The sequence below is a fragment of the Danio rerio genome, chromosome 3 (genome assembly GCF_052040795.2).
Source record: "Danio rerio strain M-AB ecotype USA chromosome 3, GRCz13ab, whole genome shotgun sequence".
NCBI classification, from domain to species: domain Eukaryota; kingdom Metazoa; phylum Chordata; class Actinopteri; order Cypriniformes; family Danionidae; genus Danio; species Danio rerio.
In genome coordinates this window covers 52,149,653-52,175,022 of record NC_141023.1, presented here as the reverse complement: position 1 = coordinate 52,175,022, position 25,370 = coordinate 52,149,653, and the positions used below count along the sequence as shown (strand labels likewise).

At 38.7% G+C, this 25,370-nt stretch overlaps 1 protein-coding gene and 2 long non-coding RNA genes across 4 annotated transcripts in view; 2 read left to right on the top strand and 1 right to left on the bottom strand.

Moving 5' to 3' along the window:
* gas7a (growth arrest-specific 7a) overlaps window positions 1-10,162 on the bottom strand; it is a 108,982-nt gene extending 98,820 nt beyond the window's left edge. The window contains exons 1-2 of one of the 2 annotated variants that reach the window (XM_087243394.1): window positions 9,909-10,162; window positions 8,195-8,257 (exon numbers count right to left, since the gene is read on the bottom strand). In XM_087243394.1, coding sequence (XP_087099520.1) covers window positions 8,195-8,257; window positions 9,909-9,923 — 78 coding nt within the window. In that variant the 5' untranslated portion in view covers window positions 9,924-10,162. 2 annotated transcript variants of the gene reach the window in all.
* Window positions 1-25,370, top strand: part of LOC147846047 (uncharacterized) — a 169,108-nt gene that overhangs the window by 115,643 nt on the left and 28,095 nt on the right. The gene's annotated exons all lie outside the window — the stretch shown is intronic.
* Window positions 12,404-16,924, top strand: LOC141381281 (uncharacterized). Its single transcript, XR_015481274.1, has 3 exons — window positions 12,404-13,854; window positions 14,441-16,225; window positions 16,567-16,924. It is a non-coding gene; the product is annotated as an uncharacterized LOC141381281 (long non-coding RNA).

Sequence of the window (25,370 nt, the reverse complement as noted above, 5' to 3'; positions counted from 1 at the left end):
AGTCTGTTGCTAAGCGACAAACTGCTTTTTCTGTAAGGGCATTTCACCCCATTGCAAAACGTTATTTGTCCAATACTAATAACACATGACATAATAAATAAGTGCAAAACGTTTTAACAAACAAACCTAACCTCCATATATTTCTGGTTCACAATGTCTTGTTGTTTACAAGCATGGTACTATGACCAGCAGTTGACAGCTAGCTATTATTTCGAGTGCAATAAAGTGCATTGAGCCTGAGAATGTCTGAGAGTTAATCAGTCAAACTGTCATGCTTTTGGATCCACATAAGTGATGCTCAATAAATACTCAAGGTGAGATGAAAGGTAAAAGCTTCCAGGCTGGCCATTCAAACATCCAACAGCTTCACGCTATGGACTTAACACATCTCCAACTCACTGGTTGTCATGGCGAATTGCTTGTGTGTTTCAAGATAGAGCTAAAAATATCTACAAATGTATACAAAAATCCATATATGCATTACACTCTTGGTAAGGCACTTTGTATTATTGATATTTTTAGGTAGAGTGATGTTAAATGGTGCATTTCAACAAAATACAAATAATAGGGATGATAATAAAATACTTTGTGAAAGCTTGTTTCTGCCATAGGATGAAAGCTATGAAGGTAATAGTGACTATGTCTCAAGTGCCAGTAATGTCCCAGTATGTTTCTGCCTGCATCGCAACAATGCCACTTTTCAGACTAACCAGCCTGTTTTTTTTCCCTAATACTAATGCAAATTACCAGATAAAACTTCAGCATTAAAGGCAAAAATGTAAAAACAAGCATGCTGACCACAACAATGCATATATGTTATTTCACATAGCAGACAGCACTTTACAATTGTGTTAAAGCTGTTTTATACAGATTAAATGCTATTATTAACGATTACACAGACATAAACACAGGTTCTCAAAATGGGGTCTGTTTAAAACAAATAAATAAATAAACAAATGATCACAACAGATAATTGATTTCAGCCAAGAAATCCACTAGTTCAGCAATCACTCAAAACCTCATTTCAAAGCTTACCTTGTCCAAAGGGGTATATACACACAAACTTTTAATTTTTAGTCAGCCAACAGCACTTTATGTGAACAGTCTTTCTATTACAACTCGTAATGTTTAGATCTGAATTCTTTATAAAATCAGTGATCTTCACTACCCTATACACACACACAGACACACAGACACACACGCATATATACATAACTTAAAAATTGATTGAAACTGTGTTCCATTTAAAAACTAAATTACAATACAATATTATATTTATTTTTATAAGCAGCTTTTTGGTTTTGAGTATAAAGAAATATTTGTTTTATTTGCTGCTAAGCAGAAACCTCAGAAGTATAGCTCTATCACTGTTTAAAGAAAAGAAAAAAAAACAGGATCATACTTTTATGATATTAGTTTTAATACATTAAAAAAAATACATCTGAGAAATCCACTGGCTTTTTTCTTTTTTTGCTGTATCGAAAACGTAACGAATCATGTCACCACTGTATCGTATCGAACCAAACCGTGATTTTTGTGAACCGTACACCCCTAATATATATATAGAGATAGATAGATAGATAGATATACAGTATAACTATAGCTATTTATAGTATAGGTATACAGTATATATCAGATCAGACAAAAATCCAAGAATAAATTTCTCTTGCCCTGACACCGCTAGCATTATCCCTGTCTTTCATCTTGTTTTACACCTAAATTACGTAACAGCTGCTGTAATAGAAACTTTATGAAATTGCTAATAGTTACAATAACCTCTCACTGGAACTTTACCATTAGCCGAAAATCACTAACTGAGCATATAGCCATTTTCACATCCATTGCCTGGCTTTTTCTGCTTGATATAATCAAAAAACTCCCTTTAAGGCCTCGGCTACTCCCTTGGCTCTCTCTGCACTGCTTTCAGTTCCATTAAGTTTGACTAATAAACATAAGGTCCATTGGATTTATTTGAAATTGCTGTCTGCCCTGTACGCAAACATACCTGTGGAAATGCATCATCAGCCCGATTATTATTATTCAAACTCCTAACCTTCTACCCTACCCTTAGCCCCTTTTGCCTTCAGTGCGAGTACGACTCCACTAGTCGTAGTCGTTAATGTTATGCGTCCGAATATTATGAAATAACCTATGTTATCTCTCGCTTTATTCACCATATATAGACCCTAGGACCCTATGTCAATTTTCTAAAAGAGTTTTCTGATTTTATTTCTGACTTTTTAATTAAAACTGATAAAATACTGATTGTGGAAGACTTTAACTTCCACATAGATGATGCTAACGATACACTAGGGCTGGCGTTTATAGATTTGCTACATTCACTTAGTATAAAGCAAAATGTTGTTGGTCCAACCCATCACTTAAAGCATACATTAGATCTATATTTGTCTCATGGAATTGAGGTTAATTTATGTAGACATTATACCACAAAGTGATGAACAGACCACTACTTCTAACTATATAAGCTGTGTTTACCTGAAATTAGCAAATCCGCACAAATATACCGCCCTGGTAGAAATATCGTTCTGTCCACTAAAGATGAGTTAAAAAAATAACTTACCTGATTTTTTTCTATTTCGAAAAGCACCCGCTAACGCAAATGACCTTGATATAGTAACCAGCAGTTTGGATGTTATCTTTACTAAAACACTAAATACTGTGGCACCCATCCAATTAAAAAAGACTAGAGAGAATAAAACTTCACCATGGTATAACAGTCATACTTGCACTCTCAAAACAGCAAGCCGTGCCCTGGAACGTAAGTTGAAAAAAAACTAATTTAGAGGTCTTTAGAATTGCGCAAAAAGACAGTGTGTTCAGCTATAGGAGAGCTCTAAAATCTGCCAGGGCTGAGCACCTCTGCAAACCCATAAAAAATAATCATAACAATCCTAGATTTTTATTCAACACCATTGCTAAATTAACAAATAATCTGTCGTTTTTGGAACAAAATGTCCCACCGCAAATCAGTAGTGATGACCTCATGATTTTTTTCAGTGATAAAATAGAAGGCTTCAGACAGAAAATAGAAGATGTTTAAGTTTTTGCTCCGACTTATACTTCAGATCCTTTAAACATTTCACTGAATCAAAATAATTCAGTGCTTCAAAATCACAGAACCGAAAGAGCTTGATAAAATTATTAATGGTTCTAAACCAGCTTCATGAATGTTAGACCCAATTCCAACAAAATTACTGAAAGAATTGCTAGTGGTAATATGAGAACCTCTTATTAACCACATCATCTTCTCTTTAGCCCGTATTCCAAATCCTTTCAAGCTAGCTGTTATTAAGCCTATTATTAAGAAACCACGACTCAACCCCAGCAACTTAGCAAATTATAGGCCTATTTCAAATATTCCATTTATGTCTAAAATAGTAGAAAAAGTAGTTTTTGCCCAATTATGCTCCTTTCTGCAGATGAACAATGTTTTTGAAGGGTTTCAGTCAGGTTTTAGGCCTCATCCCTGCTGAAAAATCCAGCTTAATCCATCCTAGGTTGGTTAGCTGGTTTAGCTGGTCAACCAGCCTGGTTTTAGAGGGGTTTTGGCCATTTCCAGACTGGTTTCCAGCCATTTCCAGCCTGGTCTTAGCTGGTCAGGCTGGGAGATGACCCGTTAACGCAAAGGCTGGTTTAAGCTGTATTTTTTTAGTAGGGATCACAATACAGAAACCGCATTAGTGAAAATAACCAACAATTTACTCCTAGCTGCTGACCAAGGGTGCATCACGTTATTAGTATAACTGGATCTTAGTGCTACATTTGACACCATTGACCACAATATCCTCATGAACCGCTTAAATTCTACAGGTTTCCAGGGACAGGCTCTACAATTGTTTAAGTCATACTTAGCTGACCATTACCAGTTTGTGAATATTGATGGACAGCTTTCACAAGTCAGTCCGGTAAAGTATGGGGTGCCTCGTAGATCAGTTTTGGGCCCTTTGCTGTTTACAATATACATGCTACCCCTGGGAGACATTATTAGAAGACATGGGATCACCTTTCACTGTCATGCAGATGATACTCAATTATATATTTCAGCTAAACCAATGAGACGTCTGAACTGTCTAAGCAAACTGAGTGTATTAAAGATGTTAAAAACTGGATGACCAACAATTTTCTTTTCTTAAACTGACAAAACAGAATTATTACTTATTAGGCCTAAATCTTGTACACAGCAGATCTCTTAACTCGACCTGCAATTAGAGGGATACAAAGTTAGTATTAGCTCTACTATAAAAGATCTGGGTGTTATATAAGACAGCAATTTAACTTTAGAAAATCATATATCTAATGTCACAAAAACTGCTATCTTTTATCTGGTGAAATATTGTTCCGAGAAATATAAGTTATGAAGAATGCTATCCATCTCAGATACCGAAAAGCTAGTTCTACAAGCTGCTAGCCACTGTAATGCTCTTTTTGTTGGTTGCCCAGCATCATCTATTAATAAAGTCACATGTCATATCCAAATTGCTTTATCTGTCACAATTAGATTTTCCCCAAATCGCACAGCCCTAATGTGCAGTTGAAAAAATCTGCAAAAACCCATGCTATCATGGTAATATTAAACAACACTTCAGATAAATGTTTCCAGCACCCATGCCACACACAATTATAGGCATAGCTTACCAAAAATTGGAAATTCTGTCACGTTTACTTATTCTTTACTTTTTTCAAAATCGCTTTGAGTTTTTTTCTTCTGTTAAACACTGGAAACAGAAAAATCTGAAAATCTAAAACCATTTTGTTAAGTAGTATTTGTTTTCCTACTATGTAAATCAGTGGTTACAGGGTTTCAGCTTCTTTCAAAATATCTTAATTTTTGTTAAACAGAAAAAAAAGAAACTCAAACAGGTTTGAAACAAATGAAGGGTGAGTAAATATTGAGTAAATATTTATTGTTATATATTCAAATTATATCTATTGATCTCTTAAAGCGTACTGAAGGCATAATATGTATATCACAAAAAAAAAGTGGTGTTCAAACAGTAAGCACTCAAAAATTGCTTCCAGTTTTCATAAACAACAATTAATGAATTATCTCAAAACAATGATCAGTTATTAATTTACTTAATTATTGCTAAGTGGTCTTTAGTAACTTGAAAAGCAGTCATATTTTTTAACATGAAAAACAGATTAAAATAAAACCCTCTGATCACACAATCAGGTATCAGGTACACAATCATTAATTTAGAGGTAATCATTACTTCACAATCATTAATTTAGAGCTCTATACACTCTTTATGTTTTAATAAACCCAACATATTTCCTTTATATATGAAGAGACACATTTACTAACGCACACCATACATGAATACTAAAACAGTCCACCTATAACAGTCGCTAAATCTATGGCATGTTGCCTTTCTAAACTAACATTAACATATTGAATTAGAGCTTTCTTTCATTCCTCCCCATATCGCTCGCTTTTTTCACTCTTTGTTGTTTTTTTTTCTTTTTTTATTTCATCACTCATTAGTCAGTACTATTGCCTTTGTCACCATGGAAACTGGACTAGCCATGTCTTCCCCGGATCTCTAGTTCCTCTCCCTGGTGGGCGACTCTCTCTCTTTCTCTCTTGTCTGACGGACATCTCAACTGCCTTAAACACACGCTACTATATCCAAACATCTCTCATGCCATATGTTACATAACACAGACATTGCATACAACAAACATAATACAGCTGAACGGCCCAACCATGTTCAATATATATGCAACATATATTTCAAAAACAACTATTTAGATATATTTTTTTCATATATATTCAAATGCATTCACTATTTTTACAAATACACATGCATATGTGACCTTATACTAGAAACCTATGTGTTAAAACATATTCATAATTACTGTAAGAGTTGAGTCAGAATCTGACCTTATGTGCAATATTTTATGCGTATATGCATTTCTGAAGGCAATGCAGCATGATAGCTTCATTGAGAGCTTCATTAAACCAAAATGAATCAGTTGTGTGAGTGTATAGCCAAGCTGGATCAGCAGAAGTTCGAATAAAGCTGCAAAGCCACCTCTCTGCACTCACATTGCATACATAATATCGTATATCTGCGGAGTGCTGCATACATGCTTCGATTCCCACTGTCAAGCATCAGCCATGGCGCAGAGAAAATATGCACAGCTTGTGTTGGCATTCAAAATACTCTTTTTGTTTTTTTTAAGGTGTGCTTGGATGCTAGTCAAGAGTATTTTGGAATAGCAAGTGGTCTCTTGGGAAAGTATAAGTGTGCCTTTGCATGTGCAAGAATGATAAACATAGAGTGGTTCTTAAAAAGTGTTGAAAACCGAAATGAATATATTATCCACTTCCATTCAAAACAGTTCTCGAGAGTTCTGTAATAGGAAAAAAAAACATTTTTTATGTATTAATTGCCATTTTAAATGACCAACGTGTGATAAGGTTTTATTAAAAGATGAAATTCTTAACTTTCTTTGATTTCAGTGAAAGGCTAAAAAATAATTCATGGGAAGGACATTGATTTCCAGGTAAATCGAAAGAGTCATGTGATTTTTATGCTCTCAAGAGCCTTCCTTCCATCCTTTACAAGATTTACTTACAGTGTTCAACACAATGCCGAAAGACCCTGCCTGAACTGTAATGTCAATATGTCATCATGGGGCATAGCCAGGTTTATTAGTGACCCTGGACTACATTTTTTGGAAATGAACATTTATACATCATATAAAAGTTAAATGAATAAACCTTCCATTAATGTATGATTCATGAAGACAGGACAAAATTTGGCCAAGATCCAATTATTTGAAAATCTGGGATCTGAGGGTCATACTGTATATTATGCAAAATATTGAGAAAATCACCAGCTGTCCAATTAAAGTTCTTAGCAATACATATTACTAAACAGAAAATGGGTTTTAATCAATTTACTGTAAGAGGTTTACAAAATATTTACATGGAACATGATCTTAACTCATGGAATATGATCTTAATTAGTTCTAAAGATTAATAATGTTAATCAATAATTAATAATAATAACATAAAAGGAAAAATCATTAATTTTGACCAATGCAATTTATTTTTAGATACTGGCAAAAATATACCTGTGCAACGGGTGTATTTGTCGTCCACGGTCACATATAGTCTATATTCTCAAATACACTTTATAATTAAACCCTGATAACATAATTTTAATGTGTGATCAGATACTTTCTTAATGGCTGTTTTCTTTGGGACAACTTTGGGCAATGGTATTATCAATGGGCAGCTAGGTTAGACAAAGGGCTACTAATTAGAACAACCAGATCCAGATACAAATTTGTTGCCCATTCCTAATAGGAAAATATCCATGCAACATCAATCTGCAATATTGCACAGCAATGTTGCTCAAAATGTTTCCCCACATTCGCCGCTTTATCACCTTTAATTGTGCTCTCAGCAGTGTTTACACATCTGGATATTTGCCATTATTTTCTTGCTGCAAATGTTTTTCCAGTTACTTTTTGTTTCTAATCAAATAACAAAAAATAAATTTATTATATGTTTTGAGTCATGTTTAGTCACTCAGAAGTGAGAGCACAACCAATAAGTTGATTCTTTATCATTCGTTAAACTGCAACCAGTGACACTAATGAAAATGGTTTCTAATTCAAATAATAAAAGTGAACTTTGTTGTGTGCATTAACTCATGTTTAATCCTTTGTATTTTACACCTACACAAGTGTAAGAAAAAAAACAAAAAACTCTTTTTTTGTACAAAGAGTTGCTAGTTGCAATTCCCTAAAAGGCCACTGGTGTCATTAATAACACTAGTTTCAGAATTATAGCTCTAAAAAAATATCAATTCAATTTTTGAATGAGTCTTTTAAAAACACGGTGTTGCAAAACAGCAGTGATGTAATCCACTAGTCAGAGTCCAGCTTTACGCTCTCAGAAGTGCACAAACACATACATTAACTTTCATGAACATCACTCAGTAAACATGCACATTCAGTGTGGCACAAAAACGCTAAACAGATGTTTCACATCTGCGAAACACTTTAGGGAAACAGCTAAACGGCTGATTGGAAATCCCAGGAGCCAGTTCTGCAAAACTTGCATTCTGATCGATGCTTCCATTAAAGCCAATCAATGGTGTGACTGATGCATTTAAGAATGTACAGAGAGTGTGTGTGCCTGGTTGAGAATACTCACAGTGATTTTGGTCTCCTTGATCTCCTTATTTTGCCTCCTGGCCGGGGACGTGGACCCTGGACTCTGGGGGGACAGATAGGAGGGATCATCAAAACTGCCCTCTGCATCAAAGCTTTCCTCCATCTCCATTGCTTCGTGCCTCCTGTCTTTCTTTGACGATCTCACTCTTTCTGCAGGCAGTGCTTGACTCTGACTGCTGCTTTGTTGCTGTGGCGAGTGATGCAGAGTGGAGCGTGTGTGTAGAGGGGAGCGCAAGTGGGGGTGGCGGGTGCTCAGGGGGAGGGGGTCGTGGAAGCATGACAGAGTCAGAAAGAAAGAGAGAGCAGGTAATATACACAAGACCTCAACAACAGTTAGGAGGACACATGGTCAGTAATAATAATAATAATAATAATAATAATAATAATAATAGTTTACTTTATAAATAATGTTAATCAAGCAAAAATATTTAATAAAAAACCATACTGATATTGTATTTTGATTCATGCTAATAAAATAAAAAGGGTGATTTTATTGCATTATAATTTTAGAAGTAGTAAATAGAAGTAAACAAACATAACATTAATAAATAATCTTAAAAATATGTTTTGTGATGCTTATAAAAATAAAACTAACAGGAATTTAATTAAATTTTTTGAAGATTTGTTTGAAATTAATAGATTGCAAAGAAAAGGAATGGGCGCTTAGTGGTTGTTATGCAGTTGCTAGGGAGTTCTGGATAGTTGCTATGCAGTTGCTTACTGGTACAAGTCAACAGATCCCACCCCCAAGTCGCAGCAATATCTAGCAATATCTCAGCAATATCTCAATATCTATATTCCTTAGATTAAAAATCAGGTTTCTCCTTGAATTGAAATGCATTATATTGCAGCCATTGGACTGTGCACCAGGTTGCTTAAGAAACAAAAAAGCCTGAAAAAATCAGAATGATTTGAAGTATGAGCCAAATGTAGTTCTGATCTCTAAAGCAATAATAATAGTCATACGTGCCTTAGCAAACACTGCTACTTATAAAAAATATTATTATTATTTTAAATGCAGAGGAAAGGGGTATTAGGATAACGAGAGATAAATGATTTCCTCAAGCAGCACCACACTCCCTTCTTCTCGACGGCATTTTTGTGTTTGAGCAGAGAGAAGGAGGAGAGAGAGGGAGGAGGGTGAAATGGGGCTAATTATCATTGGAGGTAAAGCTGCAAACAACAGCACGGCGTGAAAAGAGACAAATCACATGACCTGTGAAAAACAAAGCCATTTCTCGCCGTCTCTGAGTGTGTTTGTGTGTGTGTGTGTGTGTGTGTGTGCGCGTGTGTACATGCAAGCTGATGTGAGCTTATGCTTCAGACTGGCTGATGCTTCAAGGCATCCGAATTCATTTTGAATCAGTGTTCGAGAGATATACTGTATGTATGTTCAAGGATAGTGTGTGTAAAAGCTGCAGACTCTCCATCACGACCCTTGTGAGACCAGGTGTTTGAGGCTGTGTGCTTATTGTGTGTAAAAGCAAACACCTCCCAGCATGCATCAAACTACACTGCCTCAATACTGTGCTTAACTGTAGGCTACTAGCATAAAACATGCGTTTGCATTAAGTGCTAAACATCTATGTACACAATCAGATAAAAAAGATGGCTGGTAGAAGAAAAACAGAATCCACGGCACTCATTACAGCAAGAAGCTAATGAACATACACAACTTAACAATTCTGTCTTACCGTCTGGCAGAACATGTCAGTGCAGGCCTGCAACCTATGGTCTCATTCATTGCCCAACTCGCCAGGTCGGTAACGGTTCTACACCCAGGACTCTTCCAGCATCCCTCGTCTTCTTCATCTAACCCTTCCCAGCTCTGCTTAAACTCAACACCTTCCCAATCCTGGCTTGAGATCAAACTCCAACCACTTGCGAGGATCCAGAACTGAGTCGCCCATATGGCCTACTCCTTGCCGCTCCCATTTGCTGATTACATGAGCTGCCCTTGTTTGGCTGATAGTGGATCACATGGCATACGGAGGGTTTTACTTGGCCCTGCTTTACCATCTACTTTAACTGTTACTGTTCCCAGATTGGCACAGATGGCCCCAGATCTAACTAAACTAAACCATGCAGGGCAGCGGCCCTCCAGGAACACCCCTGATTTACAGCAACATGAACTGAAAAGATTCTTCATTCACTTTGAAGATTTCACTCACGGATGTTCAAATATTGGTGTGGGATAGTGCTTAAAACTCAAGTTTTTAATTCCTTAAGGATCCCATAAGACACAAGAAAACAACCAAGGGAATCCTCTGGGGATGTTAAGTTTAATAGAAATCTACAGTTCCTTTTACACTTTTGCATTTCATTTTTTTAAAATGGTGTATTATAATGAAAATGCTATTCATCCAGGGTTGCTATTTCAAAAACCATCATTAGCAAACTAAGGTTGTTAGTTTTGTCGTTACACACATAGTTCATTCATTTTGTGTTTCTCAAATTAGTCATTCCAACGAACATTTCCAAACTTTGTTGCAAACCTGTGCGGTAACAACTACACCTCTAGAGCTGTGGTTAGAAGCATAGTTAGAAACGTCTTTCTCACATGTAATTAGCTTTCAAAGTATCTATTGCAGTTCAATTTCGGCGATCATCATTTTGAAAATTGTGCCTCATTCAGGGTGGACTTAAATTTTTTACCATTTTGAACACTCATGACAAAAGCTATAGGTGACTTATGATGTAAAAGCAAAATCTATGTTATGTCTCCAAAGCATGAAAACAAATGAGTAAGTTGAAACAGTTGTTCATTTAACTTTAATTGGAAAATTTTCACTGTCTCAAATAGTCTGTTGCGTTTGTCACCTCAAACATATACTGAAACAGCATAAGGGGCACTCCTTGTCTCTCAGTTTTGATAAAAGATAGAAAACTGTGCTTCAAAACAGTTCAAACCATTAATGTATAAATAATAACCAAAAATTTAGGAGTTAATTTTCTATTTAAAAAAATGCAATTATGGGAAGGGTGGCCTACAATGAGACCATAATTATGGCCCTGGTCACCCCTTAGCCCATCCCCCTTTGTTTGTTGTTTTTTAAGCTTTCTATATGAACGGCAAGAATGGTGAACACGGATGAAAACAGACCAGGGGTTATTCCAGAAAGCTGGGTTAACTTATAATCTGCTAAACCCTGAACCCCAAGTTTAATAACCCAAAACCTGCTTACTGTATGTCAGTTCCAACATACCTGAAAAAAAGTTGATCAACCGCCTGAAGATAACTGTGGGTTAATGCATAATGTACACCTGAAGGCTTTTTTAGTGGATTTCCAAATTCACGATTCAAAATAGAAAGTCATGGTGAGAAAAAAGTGCAACGTACTTTACAGAGGCAGAGCTGGAGATTTTAATCCTGGCTTATGAGGAATTAAAGCCAATTATATTTTTAAAAATCAATACAACTGCATTATCGAAGGAAAGAAATAAAGAGAAAATGCCTTAGTTTACAAAAACATTCTCCTAAAATGTATTATTTGAATACTGGAGCTACGTATTAAAAATTCTAGAATATTCTTTCTGTCATGTAGCTAATAGAAAGGAGGCTGAGACATGCTGACTGATGTGGGCCAACAAAATACTGCTCTATCCCTTAATAAATGCTAATCAGTGGTTGAATTATTGTACCTTAAACCACACAATCTGTCACAGTTGTTGGTGGTGGTTGTCACATACCTTTAGTTGCCTTTTATGCTTTTTGATTTGCATGCAGATGAAGAAAAACACGTTGACACATCTTTTTGATGGTCTATTTGAATATTAGTGGAATGTCTGCTTAATATGTTAATACTGCTCCTTCAACAGACAATTAACTGACTATAAAAAGCTTTGCAAGAACATGTCAACTTACACTAGCCCTAACCCCAACAACAGTCTACTTATAATCTAATGAGAATTAGTAGGGCATGTACATGCAATGTAACTTAAATTCAACAAATGGACCATCAAAATATAGTGTGACCAAAAACGCTAGCTATTAAAAAAGAAAAACTTGAAATAGAAATAACGGAGCATCCCCTTAATGTGAGAAACATATAAGAAGAAAATATGTTACATGTTAAAAGGTTGTGTATAAAGCAATGTAAAAAAAATAAAATTAGTTTATATCAGGAAATAAAGAAATGAACAGTGCTTCAGTCCAAACTATTTAATTAAACATGTTGTTTTTTTTTTTGTCTCTTAGCCATCTTTTTGGTCTGCTTGGGTCATTGAGGGTTATTCTGGGTCAGGCTGAATCATGTCTGTAGTACAGGTTCAGGGTGTCATCATATAGGGCAGAAAAGCATATCCTTTGTACCCCAGCAAGTAACCAAAGTAGTGGCCAATAATAATTGAAGTGTATAATACAAATATACTAAAAAGAACTAAAAAAAAAAAAAAACTTTGTGTGTATCCTGAATGTATCCTGTTGGAATGTGTGGCATAATGATGACTCCTTGAAAACTCTGGCATCATGTAAAGACCCGGCCATTTAGTCTCAAAATGGTGATGAAATGGGGTCATCACATATTAGCTAATTAGCAGTAACAAGTTTAATAGTTCCATAGTTACATGTAGGGTTTCATTCTATTGGCCCAACAACGGAATCCAAAGTAACGTCAATAGTGATGGGTTGTCCTTAAATGATTAGTTCATTTTTAACTAATCTTTTGTATGACTCGATAATGATCAGTCCTTTCAGGGAGTGATTCGTTTATTTGCGCATGTGCACATTTGTAGAAGCAGAGGAGAAGATTTGTTTCTTTTTTGAGTCTTCTATCAGGTTTGAGTCTTCTCTCTTAACATGCTGTCATTTGATGAACGAACGAGTCAAAAACTAGGAGACTCGAAAGGTGAACTAATCATGGCTCCTTCAGGCTTATTTGGGACTGTCTGTGTGATGTAAATGAACTGTGAAACGAGGTTAGCTAACATAATCATAGACAAAATTATTTTTCCTTTAGCTTAGTCCTTTATTAATCAGGGGTCACCCCAGAGGAATAAACCTGCAACTATTCCAGCATATGTTTTACACAGCGGATGCCCTTCCAGCCACAACTCAGTACTGGGAAACACCCATACACTTGCATTCACATGCACTCATACAATAAGGCCAATTTAGTTTATTCAATTCACCTATACCGCAATGGAAAACTCACACGAACAGGGGGAGAACATGCAAACTCCACACAGAAATGCCAACTGGCCAAGCCAGGACTTAAGATCTAGGATGAGCTCTATGCTCATGACACGCCCTCTGGCTTGGACAAGCTCATCGAATTTGTCATAAGGATGGTGTGGTCACTTTGTCACCCCTGGAGAGATAGCACCATATCAGTTTGAGTTTGTGTTTGTATTGCAGAAGAGCTGGCCACCATTTCTCTGTCTGTCTAGTAAAAGCCAGCGCTTGCCAATGACTCTGGACCTTTTGGTAAGAACTTCCCCTCTGTCTCCAGGCACCCAAACAAAAACCCTGCTGCCCATCACACTTCGTTGGGGAGGTTCCACGGTCTCTTGCTCTGCGCTGTTGGTTTCAGGTGTGGAGTAGAGTTACATCAAAGAGACATTCGCCACTGAGCACAACATTCCGCTCCACACCCTGCAGGACATGACTACTGTGTACACACTAAATTAAAGTAAATATTGGTTTTAAAATTCTCTATTATTATCTGTAAAGGGTATGCCAGTTAAAGAATATGTCAACTATTTAGATGTTGTCATTTAAAAAATAGGTCACAGTTTACAATAAGGTTCATTAGTTAATGTTACTTAATGCATTTACTAACATGAACAAACAATGAACAATACGTTTACTACGGTATTTGTTCATGTTAGTTACCATTAGTTAATGAAAATACAGTAGTTGTTATTTCATGTTAACTCACAGTGCATTAACTAATGTTAACAAGCATGAGTTTGGATTTTAATAATGCATTAGTAAATGTTCAATTATGATTAATAAATGCTGTACATGTGTTGTTCATGATTAGTTCATGTTAGTAAATGCATTAACTAATGAACCTTATTGTAAAGTGTTACCAAAAAATACAAGATAGAGTTTACTTAAACTTTAACCCTGTTTGTGAAAAGATAAAAAGTAATTTAAATTTTGGTTGTTAATGGTTTGTTCCTTAAGGGCCAGAGTTCTTCTTTCAAAAGCAGAAGGAATTTCTAGATCAGTGATAGGGAACCTATGGCTCATGAGCCACATGTGGCTCTTTGACCTAAAAAGGCTCTTCAGCAAACTCCCTTAAATAATATTTTATGGTTTAAAAAATTATAACCGTCACTAGAATGAAAATACAATTCCCTTTTTAATGTATTTTTCTATTTGTACAGTGAAATGATTAAGAACTCAGTTAACAATAAAAGGATGTTGACCAATGCACGTGTGTGGCGTTGTGGATAAACTTGATTTGCAGCACAAATAAAGGGCAAACAACTTACATTTCTACACATTTACATTTTACATTTCCTCATACACATAAATTCAAAAAATAAAAAAATCTTCAGTTTTACAAAAAAAAAAGCTGAAAATATGCCGAAACAATCTGAATTTTATTCATTTGAACTATTAGCCATTGTAATTTTAGAAATCTGAATATTATATGCCTTTAAAAATTACTCTGCTTGATTCGTGGTTATGGATAAATTACAGGAATTATGGGGTTGGTGTAATGCTGGGGAGTGACACTGACAACAGAAGGTAGGATCCAAATGCAGGTTTATTCAAAGTCAGGCAATCGATGGTCAATTCAGGTGCAAACAGATATATGAAGACAATCCAGAATCGTAATCAAACACAGGCGAGGGGTCAGAAGGCAGGCGGCTAAACAGGAGAACTGGATAAACAAAGCTAAGATCAAAACACAGGAAAACAAGACCAGGATAACGCGTTGTAATGTCACCTTACAGATAAACAAGACTCGGCAAACTGAAGGAGTGAATGAGTGGCTTAAATAGTGTATGTTAATCAGTCTCTGAAAGTCCTCAGGTGTGAATGTAAATCAAGCTAAATAAGAAAGCAGGTGTGTGGGTGAAGAGCATGTATGAAGTTGAAGTCCATTAACTAGCAGATTTGTAGTTTCATTAGTGAGTGTTTACCAGCGACATCTGGTGGTTTGTTCACTGGTAAACATGACAGTTGGGGGAGGGGAGTCTGGAAATAGGTAAAATAGGTGTTTTATTTACATTTGACCTAATGTAATATTAAACAAAAATGTTTTTTAATAGATGTCTATGCTCGGAACTGGAAGTTAGCTGGACAACAAGAAGGTAGCTAACAGAATTAGCCATTTTACATAAATGAAAATTGGTCTGTTTCTCAATATGCGTTCTTCAGCGGTCTTGCAAAAATAAATTGTTGTATGAATGCTGTAATGTTAAAAATAATTTTCAATTTAAAACCCTAAAGGTCACGTGATCAGGAAGAATGCGGCATCTCATTCCTCATGGATTCCTTCTCTGCGTACTTAGAATTGAGAAACAGTATTGGGCTTCTTTGAGAATCGCATGTCTGCAGGGTGCAAACAAGTTCTGAAAATCATTGAAATTGCAAACAAATCTGAATGAACAATGACAAAGAGAGAGATTTGGCACCACCCATTAAACTTTTTGGTTTCAATGTGTTTTAGCCTGTATTAAATTGTATGTAGTTTTTTGTAAAAAAGGTTGTGGGTAATAAATGCAATTCTAACCTCTGTCTCTTGTTCTTTATGACGAAGCACTTGCACACACCAGACCACTTTACCTGAGCCAATCAGCATCCAGGAACCATGACAACGCAATCTCCCCTGCCCAAACAGATTTTCAGTTTTAATTGGCGGGGAATAGTTATAAGTTTCCATCTATGTTGTAAGGGTAATTCTTTGTAGCTATAAATAAATGGTACAGAAGCCAAAGTGGCTGCAGTGCAAGATGACAGCAGTAAAAAAAAAAGTGAATTTAGACAGAAAGCCTATGGTTGAAAGCCTATCGGGCCTAGCAACCAGGGCCATGCCACAAATGCCTGGGGCAAGTAGACCCGAAGAAGTCATACAGCTGTACTAAAAGCCTTGAAAGCACTCTGTTTGTCTCCATTGCTTAACCTGTGGTGAAGAAGGCCACTGAGTTGTGGGTTGCTTAAAGAAGCCCAAACGCCAGGAAAACTGGAGCCGGTCCCTGCCGCGAGACAATCAGTGACCAGGTTTCACCATCTGTCCCAAGTGGGCTTACCCTACACGGCTCTGTGCAACACAGTGGGCTCACACATCAAAAAGACTAAGTTAGCAGTAATGACCCAAACCCTGAAAGACTCCAATGAGCAAGCTCTCCCTCAGTCCACCCTTCCCCTACCTACTCAGGAGAACAGGCGTTTAGCTAACTTCATTGGAGCTAAAGCCCTAGCAATCTTAATAGCTTGATGACCCTGGTGCTGCTAGACACAGGAGCTCAGGTAAGCAGGATTTATAGAGACTGGAAGGGAAGATACTTACAGCACACACCTGTAAGACCCCTGAGTGAGATGTTTAATGACATGTTTAATTAAGGATTAGCTGGAAGTCCATCATGTGAATGGGGATGTTCTCCCTTTCGATGGCTGGGTCATTATCACAGTCAGATTTGAAAATGGCAGTCTCAGCAAGCCAATAATAGTGCCTTTCCTTGTGTGTGGTATCCCCTTGGCCAGCCACTTTTCGGGTTTACTGTTTTGAAGGCAGTGGTCCTGGGTCGGCCAGCTGGACTCATTCTAACTCTTAGCAATCTTTTGTCTGATTCAATCTCAATACCTCTTGAGAAAGCTGTGTTGCTAGTCAGCTTCTGTCATGCTGGCAAAGCTTCTGTGCAACAGGGACGCCTGCCTGTAATCGGGTTGCAATTATGACACAGTGATTCTGTCTGGGAAAGTGGCCTGGATCAAGTGCCTTGTTTTATCCACTGTTGATCAGCCAGAGTCCATTTTTTGTAACTGGATGAAAACAACACTCTGCTGGCAGAGTTAGGAAAAGGAGAGGGGTCTGTTGGAAATGCAGTGTGCCAAGAAACCTCATCAAAATCAGAAAGAGCTTCATTGCTAGGTTCACACATATGAGGAATTCGTTTTCATGACAGAGCTGCTAAAATGCATTTCTTGGAGAAATTTGATATAGAAAAAGACCAAAAATGGCCTCACGCACACCTGTGGACTGGATACCAATCCTTCAAAAAGCCCTGGAACATCTTATTACCTTGCATGTTAGTTCTCCAGCATTAGTCTAACTGACCTTTTTAATTGCATACGGACCAATCCCTGGGTGCCAATTTAAATCAAAACCAAGGGGGCAAGTTGAAAGACATTGGGTGCAAGTCAAGAATGTTCACACATGTTCTATGCCCCTCACGTCCCCCTATATACCAAAAACAACCCATTAACCTATGTCATGAGTATAGCTAAACTTATTGCAGTAGGTTTGTTGGGAAACTTTTAGATTTAAGATTTGACATCAAACACAATCCTGGACAGTCCAGTGCAGATGCGGATACTATGGCATGTCTCCCACTGGACATTGACAATTACACAGTCTTATATGTAGGAATATACAAGTGATGTGGTCTGTGCTGTCTGAAATGGAAGTAAAGTAATTAACCAGAAATATGTGGTCTGGGTCACTGCCCTCAAAATCTAATCTCAGATTTCACCCAACCCCTCATTTGATCAGTTGGTCACCATCAGCCACAATGAGCTTGTCATCACAGAGAAATGTGTCGCTAGTCCTGAACCTAGCGAACCTAGCGAGAGAAAGGTTCTATTGGCCTTTAATGACCAAAATTTTTGAGAACTATGTCGCAAAAGTAGAAGTCAAAAAGGTCAGTTCTCAGAATCCTTCGTTGTCTGTTTCATCAGTTGACATTTTCGTTTAGACCTGTGACTCTCTTTTGTTTTGAACATTCTTGTCTCCGGAACATCTAGTGGTATCCTTTGATACATTCTTTCATTTTTCATTAAAGTACTTGCGATTGAACCTCTCTGTCTAAGTGTCTTGACAGAATGGACTGATCTAACATGGATCCAGCAAGTATCCCTTGTCTGGCTGAGTTTGTCCACACGCATGGACAGACAAGATGAACAGATGACCACCACCAGTCGTGCTAGCCAAGCATTGGTGACACTGGTGTCTAAACTCACCACACAGCTGCCGCATCTTCATACTGCTGGTGTATGCAGCCTAATCAGCTAACATTAGTCCAACTGTTGTGTCTGATCAAGCTGCTCGATCTTCCGAGCCTCGCCTCCCACCTCTGGCCGTCTACTCTGGAGAACCGGAGTTGTGTCGTGCCTTTTTAGATTTTCTGATCAAGCTGCTCGATTTTCTGATCAAGCTGCTCGATCTTCCGAGCCTCGCCTCCCACCTCTGGCCATCTACTCTGAAGAACCGGAGTTGTGTCGTGCCTTTTTAGCGAAGTGCTTGCTATACTTTTCCTTGCAGCCTTCCACATTTTCCATGGAGGAATCGAAAGGAGCGTTTGTCATCACGTTTCTCACTGGGAGAGCAAGGCTATGGGGAACTGCTGTGTGGGGTAAAAAACTCCCATGTTGCTCTTCGTTTAAAGCCTTTTTGGAAGAACTCAAAAAGGCATTCGATCGAGTCATGGCAGTCAGAGAGGCGGCCCGGATGCTCACGGAGATGCAGCAGGGGCAGCGAAGTGTTGTTGACTACTCCATTGAGTTCTGCACCCTGGTGGTGGAGAATAAGTGGAACACTCAGGTGCAGTGGGACGTCTTTCTCCATGGGCTGGCAGACTGTATAAAAGACAAGATCTTTGCTTTGGATCTTCCTAAAACCCTGGATGGGCTCATTGATCTAGCGATCTGCATGGATTCTCGTCTTCAGCTTCGGGAGAGACACACGCGACACACACATGCTCTGGAGAATCCCCCTCTGCTGGCTGTCACTGTATTTCTGGGGCTGGTTTACACTACCCTCTCAGAACCTGAACCCATGCAGATGGGCCGCTCAAGGCTGATGCTGGAGGAGAAGTGAAGATGTCGCAGCGAGGGCCTGTGTATGTACTGTACTGGTGTGGGTCATCGCGGCTCATTGTTCCGTAAAAGCCAGAGCTCGTCAATAGGTAAGAGATTCCTGATGGGTGGGCTATCTTTGGACAAATCTTTTCTTGCAGCCACACTTTAGAAGGTTAAGTTGGAGTGGTCATCTGAGAATTTTATGACTAAAGCCCTTATTGACTCTTGTGCAGAGGGAAATTTTATTGACTCTGCTTTAGTTCAAAGACTTGGACTTCCTGTGATTTCTCTCTCCCAACCTATATCTGTTCATGCTCTCAATGGTTTCTATAAGATTGAACACCTCTGGTAACCACTCTTATTCATTTTTAACAGAAGCTCCTGTCACTCCAGTGGTCCTTGGGCATCCACAATCCAAGTCAAGTCAAGTCAACTTTATTGTCAATCAAACCATGCAACAGTACATTACACAGCAGACTGAAATTGCGTTTCTCCCATACTCCAATTTGCAATTTAAAACAAGATATGACACACAGTAAACATAAACTAAACATTTAACTAATATAGAACAATAGATATTTAATAAATAGAAAATAATGAACAATAATAAACTGTGAGCAAATACCAGATATCCTATTGCTTCAGAATATGTCCAAATTGAGATATTTAATATAGTGCAGTTAGGTGCAGTATGGCAAAAGTGCAAGTGAAGAGTAGCAGCATGGAGATAAGTGAGTTTTGTAAACATATTACTTGTGCAAGGAATATTAACATATATTCATAAAACATTGAGTTTGCCTTTTCCATAGTTCCACAGATTTTTTGTGTATGTGGGCTGTGGGGTGTGATTTTATAGTGCAATTTTCATAAGTGAGTTGAGCAGTCTGGTAGCTTGAAGAAAAAACTATTAATGAGTCTGGTAGTCTTGCAACGCATACTGCTGTAGCGTTTTTTAGATGGTAGGAGAGAGAACAGTTTTGTGTGGGATGGGTGAAGGCTTTGATGATGTTGGTGGCTCTTTTGTAGCAGTGGAAGGGGTATATGTCCTGGATGGATGGTAGGGCTGATCCGATAATCTTCTCAGCTGACCTCACCACCTTCTGTAGAGCTATCCGGTCAGCAGCAGAACAGCTACCATACCCGACTGAGAGACTGCTGGTGAGAATACTCTCAATGGCACCTTTGTAGAAGATAGTGAGTGCCTGTGGGGCGAGGTCAGCTCTTCTCATCCTGCGTAGAAAGTGGAGGCGTTGGTGAGCTTTCTTGACCAGAGAGGTGGTGTTGGTAGACCAAGACAGGTCATCAGTAATATGCACCCCCAGGAACTTGGTGCTTTTCACTGACTACTACACTGCCATAGATGGTGAGGGGTGTGTGTGACTTGTGATTCCTCCTGAAGTCCACAATTATTTCCTTTGTTTTATTAACATTGAGATGTAGATTATTAGTCACACCAGTTGATGAGTTGGTGTACCTCATCTCTGTAGGCTGTGTCGTCGTTGTTGTTGAAGAGGCCCACATATTAATTTGAGGCAGGAATCAATAATCTCTTGGATTGAGAGCTGTCATGCTACGTGTTTGTTGTCTGCCTGTTCTTCTGTATCACGTTTTGTTTTTCAGGAAGAACACATGGATCTGTCAAACGTGTCCAGGGAGTACCTCGACCTGAAGAGAGTGTTCAGTAAGTCTCGAGCTGCTTCTCTTCTTCCACAAAGTCCCTATGACTGTGCTATAGAGGTATTGCTAGGTACGCCAATGCTTACCATTTGGTCGGTATTCGAGAAGGCGATGAATGGAAAACTGCTTTTAACACCCCCAGGGAGCACTTTAAATATTGTGATCTTCCTTTCAGTCTGTCCAATTCCCCTGCAGTCTTCCAAACACTTGTGAATAATGTGTTAAGAGATATGCTAGATCAGTTCATTTATGTTCACCTAGATGACATACTGATATTATCCCATTATCTCCAGGAACACGTTCAACACATCAGGCGAGTGTTTCAGAGGTTGCTAGAGAATAGGTTTAGGCAGAGAAATGCGTGTTTCATGTCTGTTTCTTTTCTGGGATATATCGTGTCGGTTGAGGGCATGCGCATGGATCCAGAGAAAGTTCAGGCTGTGGTAAATCGGCCAACCCCAGACTCCCACAAGGCCCTGCAGAGGTTTCTTGGTTTCACCAATTTTTACTAGCATTTTATTCGCAACTTCAGCCAGCTCGTCGTGTCTCTGACTGCCTTAACTTCCATCAAGACTCCGTTCAGGTGGTCCAATGCAGCACAAGTTGCGTTTGACCGACTGAAAAGCTGCTTTGTTTCAGCTCCCATTCTCATTGCCCCTGATCCATCACGGCAGTTCATGGTGGAAGTTGACGCATCAGAGGTGGGGGTCGGTGCTATCTTGTTGGTGCTTTCCCAGCACTCTCCACGGACGGCAAGATACATCCCTGAGCATATTTTTCACCTTGTCTAAACAATGCAGAACGAAATTATGATATTGGCAATAGAGAGCTGCTGGCTGTCAAGCTTGTGTTGGAAGAGTGGCGTCATTGGCAAGAGGGTTTGGGGGTTCCTTTTATCGTTTGGACCGATTTTAAAAATCTGGAATACATTCAATGCAAAAGATTGAACTCTAGGCAGGCAAGGTGGGCTTTATATTTTGGATGTTTTGATTTTTCCATCTCGTAGCTACCAGGTTATAAGAATGGAAAGCCTGACGCACTGTCTCGAATTATTGATCACTCTGAGCATGTATCACCTCCTAAATCCTTTGTGACACGCAGACTTTTTATCTCTGCTGTCACCTGGGTCGACACGAGGGTCCGCATGGCCTTAGAAGGGGTAATGCCTCCGCCTGGATACCCACCAAGTTATTTATTTGTGCCAAAGGTATTACGGTCCAATGTCATCCGTTGGGGTCACTCTTTTAAGTTGGCCTGTCATCTTGGGGTGAGTCGCACTTTGTCTCTAATTAAACAATGATTTTGGTGGCCAGTTATGAACCAAAGACAGCGGCTGCTGTCACTGATCATGTCTTTCTTATCCATTGCCTCCCGACAGATGTGGTTTCTGACAGGGGGCCTTAGTTCATCTCTAAATTTTGGAGAGATTTTTGTAATTTACTGGGCCGATTGTTAGTCTTTCTTCTGGTTTCCACCCTCAGAGTAACTTTGAAACAGAGAGAGCCAACCAACATGCCTTTGTCCAGAGGTGTCAACACACCAGACAGACCCTTCTTCAAGTGGGTTCGCGCACCAAGGCTAAAGCCGATCGCCACCGGTGTAAGCCTCCCATCTAGGTCGTCAGTCAAAAAGTGTGGCTCTCATCTAGAATTATCCCTCTCTGCACTGTATATAATAAACTTGCACCCAAATTCATTGGCCTGTTTTCTGTCAATAAAATCATTAATCTGGTGGCAGTCCTCCTCAAACTTCCTCCAGCATACAGGAGAATTCATCTCGTATTTCATGTTTCTAAATTGAAGCCCATTTTTTATACGGCCATTAATCTGCCTACTCTGGTTCCTCTGGTTGCAGTCCAGAGGAGAGGAGTTGGGTTCCTTCAAGGGACATATTGGATTATTCTCTGATCGATGATTACAATCGCCAGGTAAGCTCTTCCGAGAGCGCCAAGAGGCAGTCCTAGAAGAGGGGGTACTGTCAGGGTTGATGGGTTTGTGTGTTCTTTCTGTATGTTATGTGTCATGCCTTGTATGTTGTCATGTGCGAGGGTGTGTGATTGTTTACCTTTTGTGATGATGACATGCTTTTGAATTAGCTGACTTATCAGTGTGACAGGTGTGGCCTGTGACTCTCTTTTGTTTTTTTTTTTTTAACATTCTTGTCTCTGGAACATCCAGGGGAATCCTTTGATACATTTTTTTCATTTTTCATTACAGTACTTGCAATTGGACATGACCATCTTACAAGATTTGCACAAGGTTATTCCACAAATAAAAAGTGTGGCAAGACAGCAGCTGGATGTATTTTTATTTTTTTATACCACGCTTTGGATATCCATAAATATTGCATAACGATGAAGGATTAGCCACTCAAGAATGTCACCATACCACTCGCAAGGTAATCCAGCTCAGTTTAATCACACTATATTTCAGATGTTAAGAATCCTGACTAAGAGAAGGAACAATGGAAAGATAAGAATCCCCAAATCATACATGCGTTCAATTGTAGTCATCAAAAGTCAACAGGCTTCTGTCCATTTCTTCTTTTTTATGGCCACCACCCTTGCTTGCCAATTGATTTACTTTCTCGGCTGGTAGACAATTTGGAACTGAACACCCCACAAAATATGCAAAGAAGTGGGCAGCTTAAATATCAGAAGCTTACCAAGTTGCCAGGGAAAATAGTAAGCAAGCCAGTGTAAAGGGCAAAGTACTTTATGACAGAAAGGTGAGAGGTGTAGTGTTACAGCCTGGTGGCCAAGTTCTAGTGACAAACCTCAGTAATTATGGAGGGCCAGAAAAATTAAGATCCTACTGGGAGAAATCGATCTACATCATGAAAGAACAGCTTACTGAAAACCCAGTGTCTGTAGTGTACTCAGAGAAAGGGGACAAGGAAAAGACAACAACACTGCACTGCAACATATTATTATTAGTGAATGACCTTCCTGTAAAAATCTCCTTAAATCCTACCATGTCAGTCTCTGTGAAAATAAGGAAAGGCAGAGTCCCGTTTCATCATACCGACCCTGTTGTCCCACAGGAAGAGCATAATTCAGGATCTAATGCTGACTTGAACGACCCCTGTTATTGGCTAAAGGTGTCAGCAGAAAAGATGCTGGACAGGCCAGTTCTGCTACATTGCCTTCACTTACATACAGTTGGCCTCATGTTACTAAGCACTACATTCTCTCGTTTCTTACACAGCACCACCTTCTCTCCTAAGTCCATACTCAGCTCTTTATCCCCCCTTTACTCACACACATGCTTACACTCAACCACCATACATATATCCCATAGCTCTTGCTTATTGAACAAAGGTAGTAAAGTGTGAAAAAAGACGGTAGTGATTCTCTGTGTCTTCTTTGTAGAATAAAACATAATGTAGAAAATTCTGAACACTCAACACGCAGTTGCTCTTTCTTGTGATCATTGTCCTGCATTTCAGGAAATTTATCCAACAGAAATAAACTGCTAAACACAATGCATGAGATTCTCCTTATTCATAAACCACCAACTAGTTACCACCACCAGCTGCTAGTTCTCAAAAGCTTATAATTTCGTTTACTGTCTCACCCATTGCTCAGCCCACAAAATGGTTTCGCATCACAGGTGCCTTCACTGCTCAGCAGCTAAATTTGGCAGAACACTCACACCCAGTGAAGAAAGATATTACCACCTTAAAGAACTCCACTTCAGGAATTTAAAGCGGTCTGCACTGTGTTCCGTAATGAATCAGCCATACCCACCTGATCACTCCAGTGGAACCAGTTAGACTAGGGCCACATGGAGGACCAGCTGCCATAAACACCTGCCTCGGTTGGACAATACAGGTTCTAGTCCAACACATCTGGAAAGACATGACAGGACAGAAAGTGATGTCTTTTCACTTTCATCATATCCCCAGAATCTAATCTTTACAAACAAGTAAAGAAATTATGGTAGATGGATATTTGATATGACTTGTATCAGACCAGACAGGACGAGGAGGCTGTGGAATTTCTGGAAAGGAAAACAATAAAAGTTGAGGTAGATGATGCCAAACAATATGCAACCCCCTTCTTGCGTGTCAAGAATATGCCTGAACTTAAGGCACCTAAATTAATCTTTATTTTTACAATGCTTTTACAATGTAGATGGTGTCAAAGCAGCTTCACATACAAGATTATAGTAAATTGAAACAGTGCTAGTCCAGTTTTCAAAGTTAAAGTTTAGTTTAGTTCAGTTCAGTGTGGTTTAATTTTCACTGCTTAAAGTCCAAACACTGAAGAACAAATCCAACGATGCGCAGCTTCAAAAGTCCTGAACCACGCAAGCCAGTGGTGACAGCGGCGAAGAAAAAACTTCACCAGTCGGTGAAAGTGAAGGATAAAAAACCTAGAGAGAAACCTGGCTTAATTGGGCACAACAATTTCTCCTATGGCCAAACATCTTATGCAGAGCTGCAGTCTAATCACTGGAGCCTGGAGAACACAGCACATCCATCATGTAGAAGCTGCAGATGG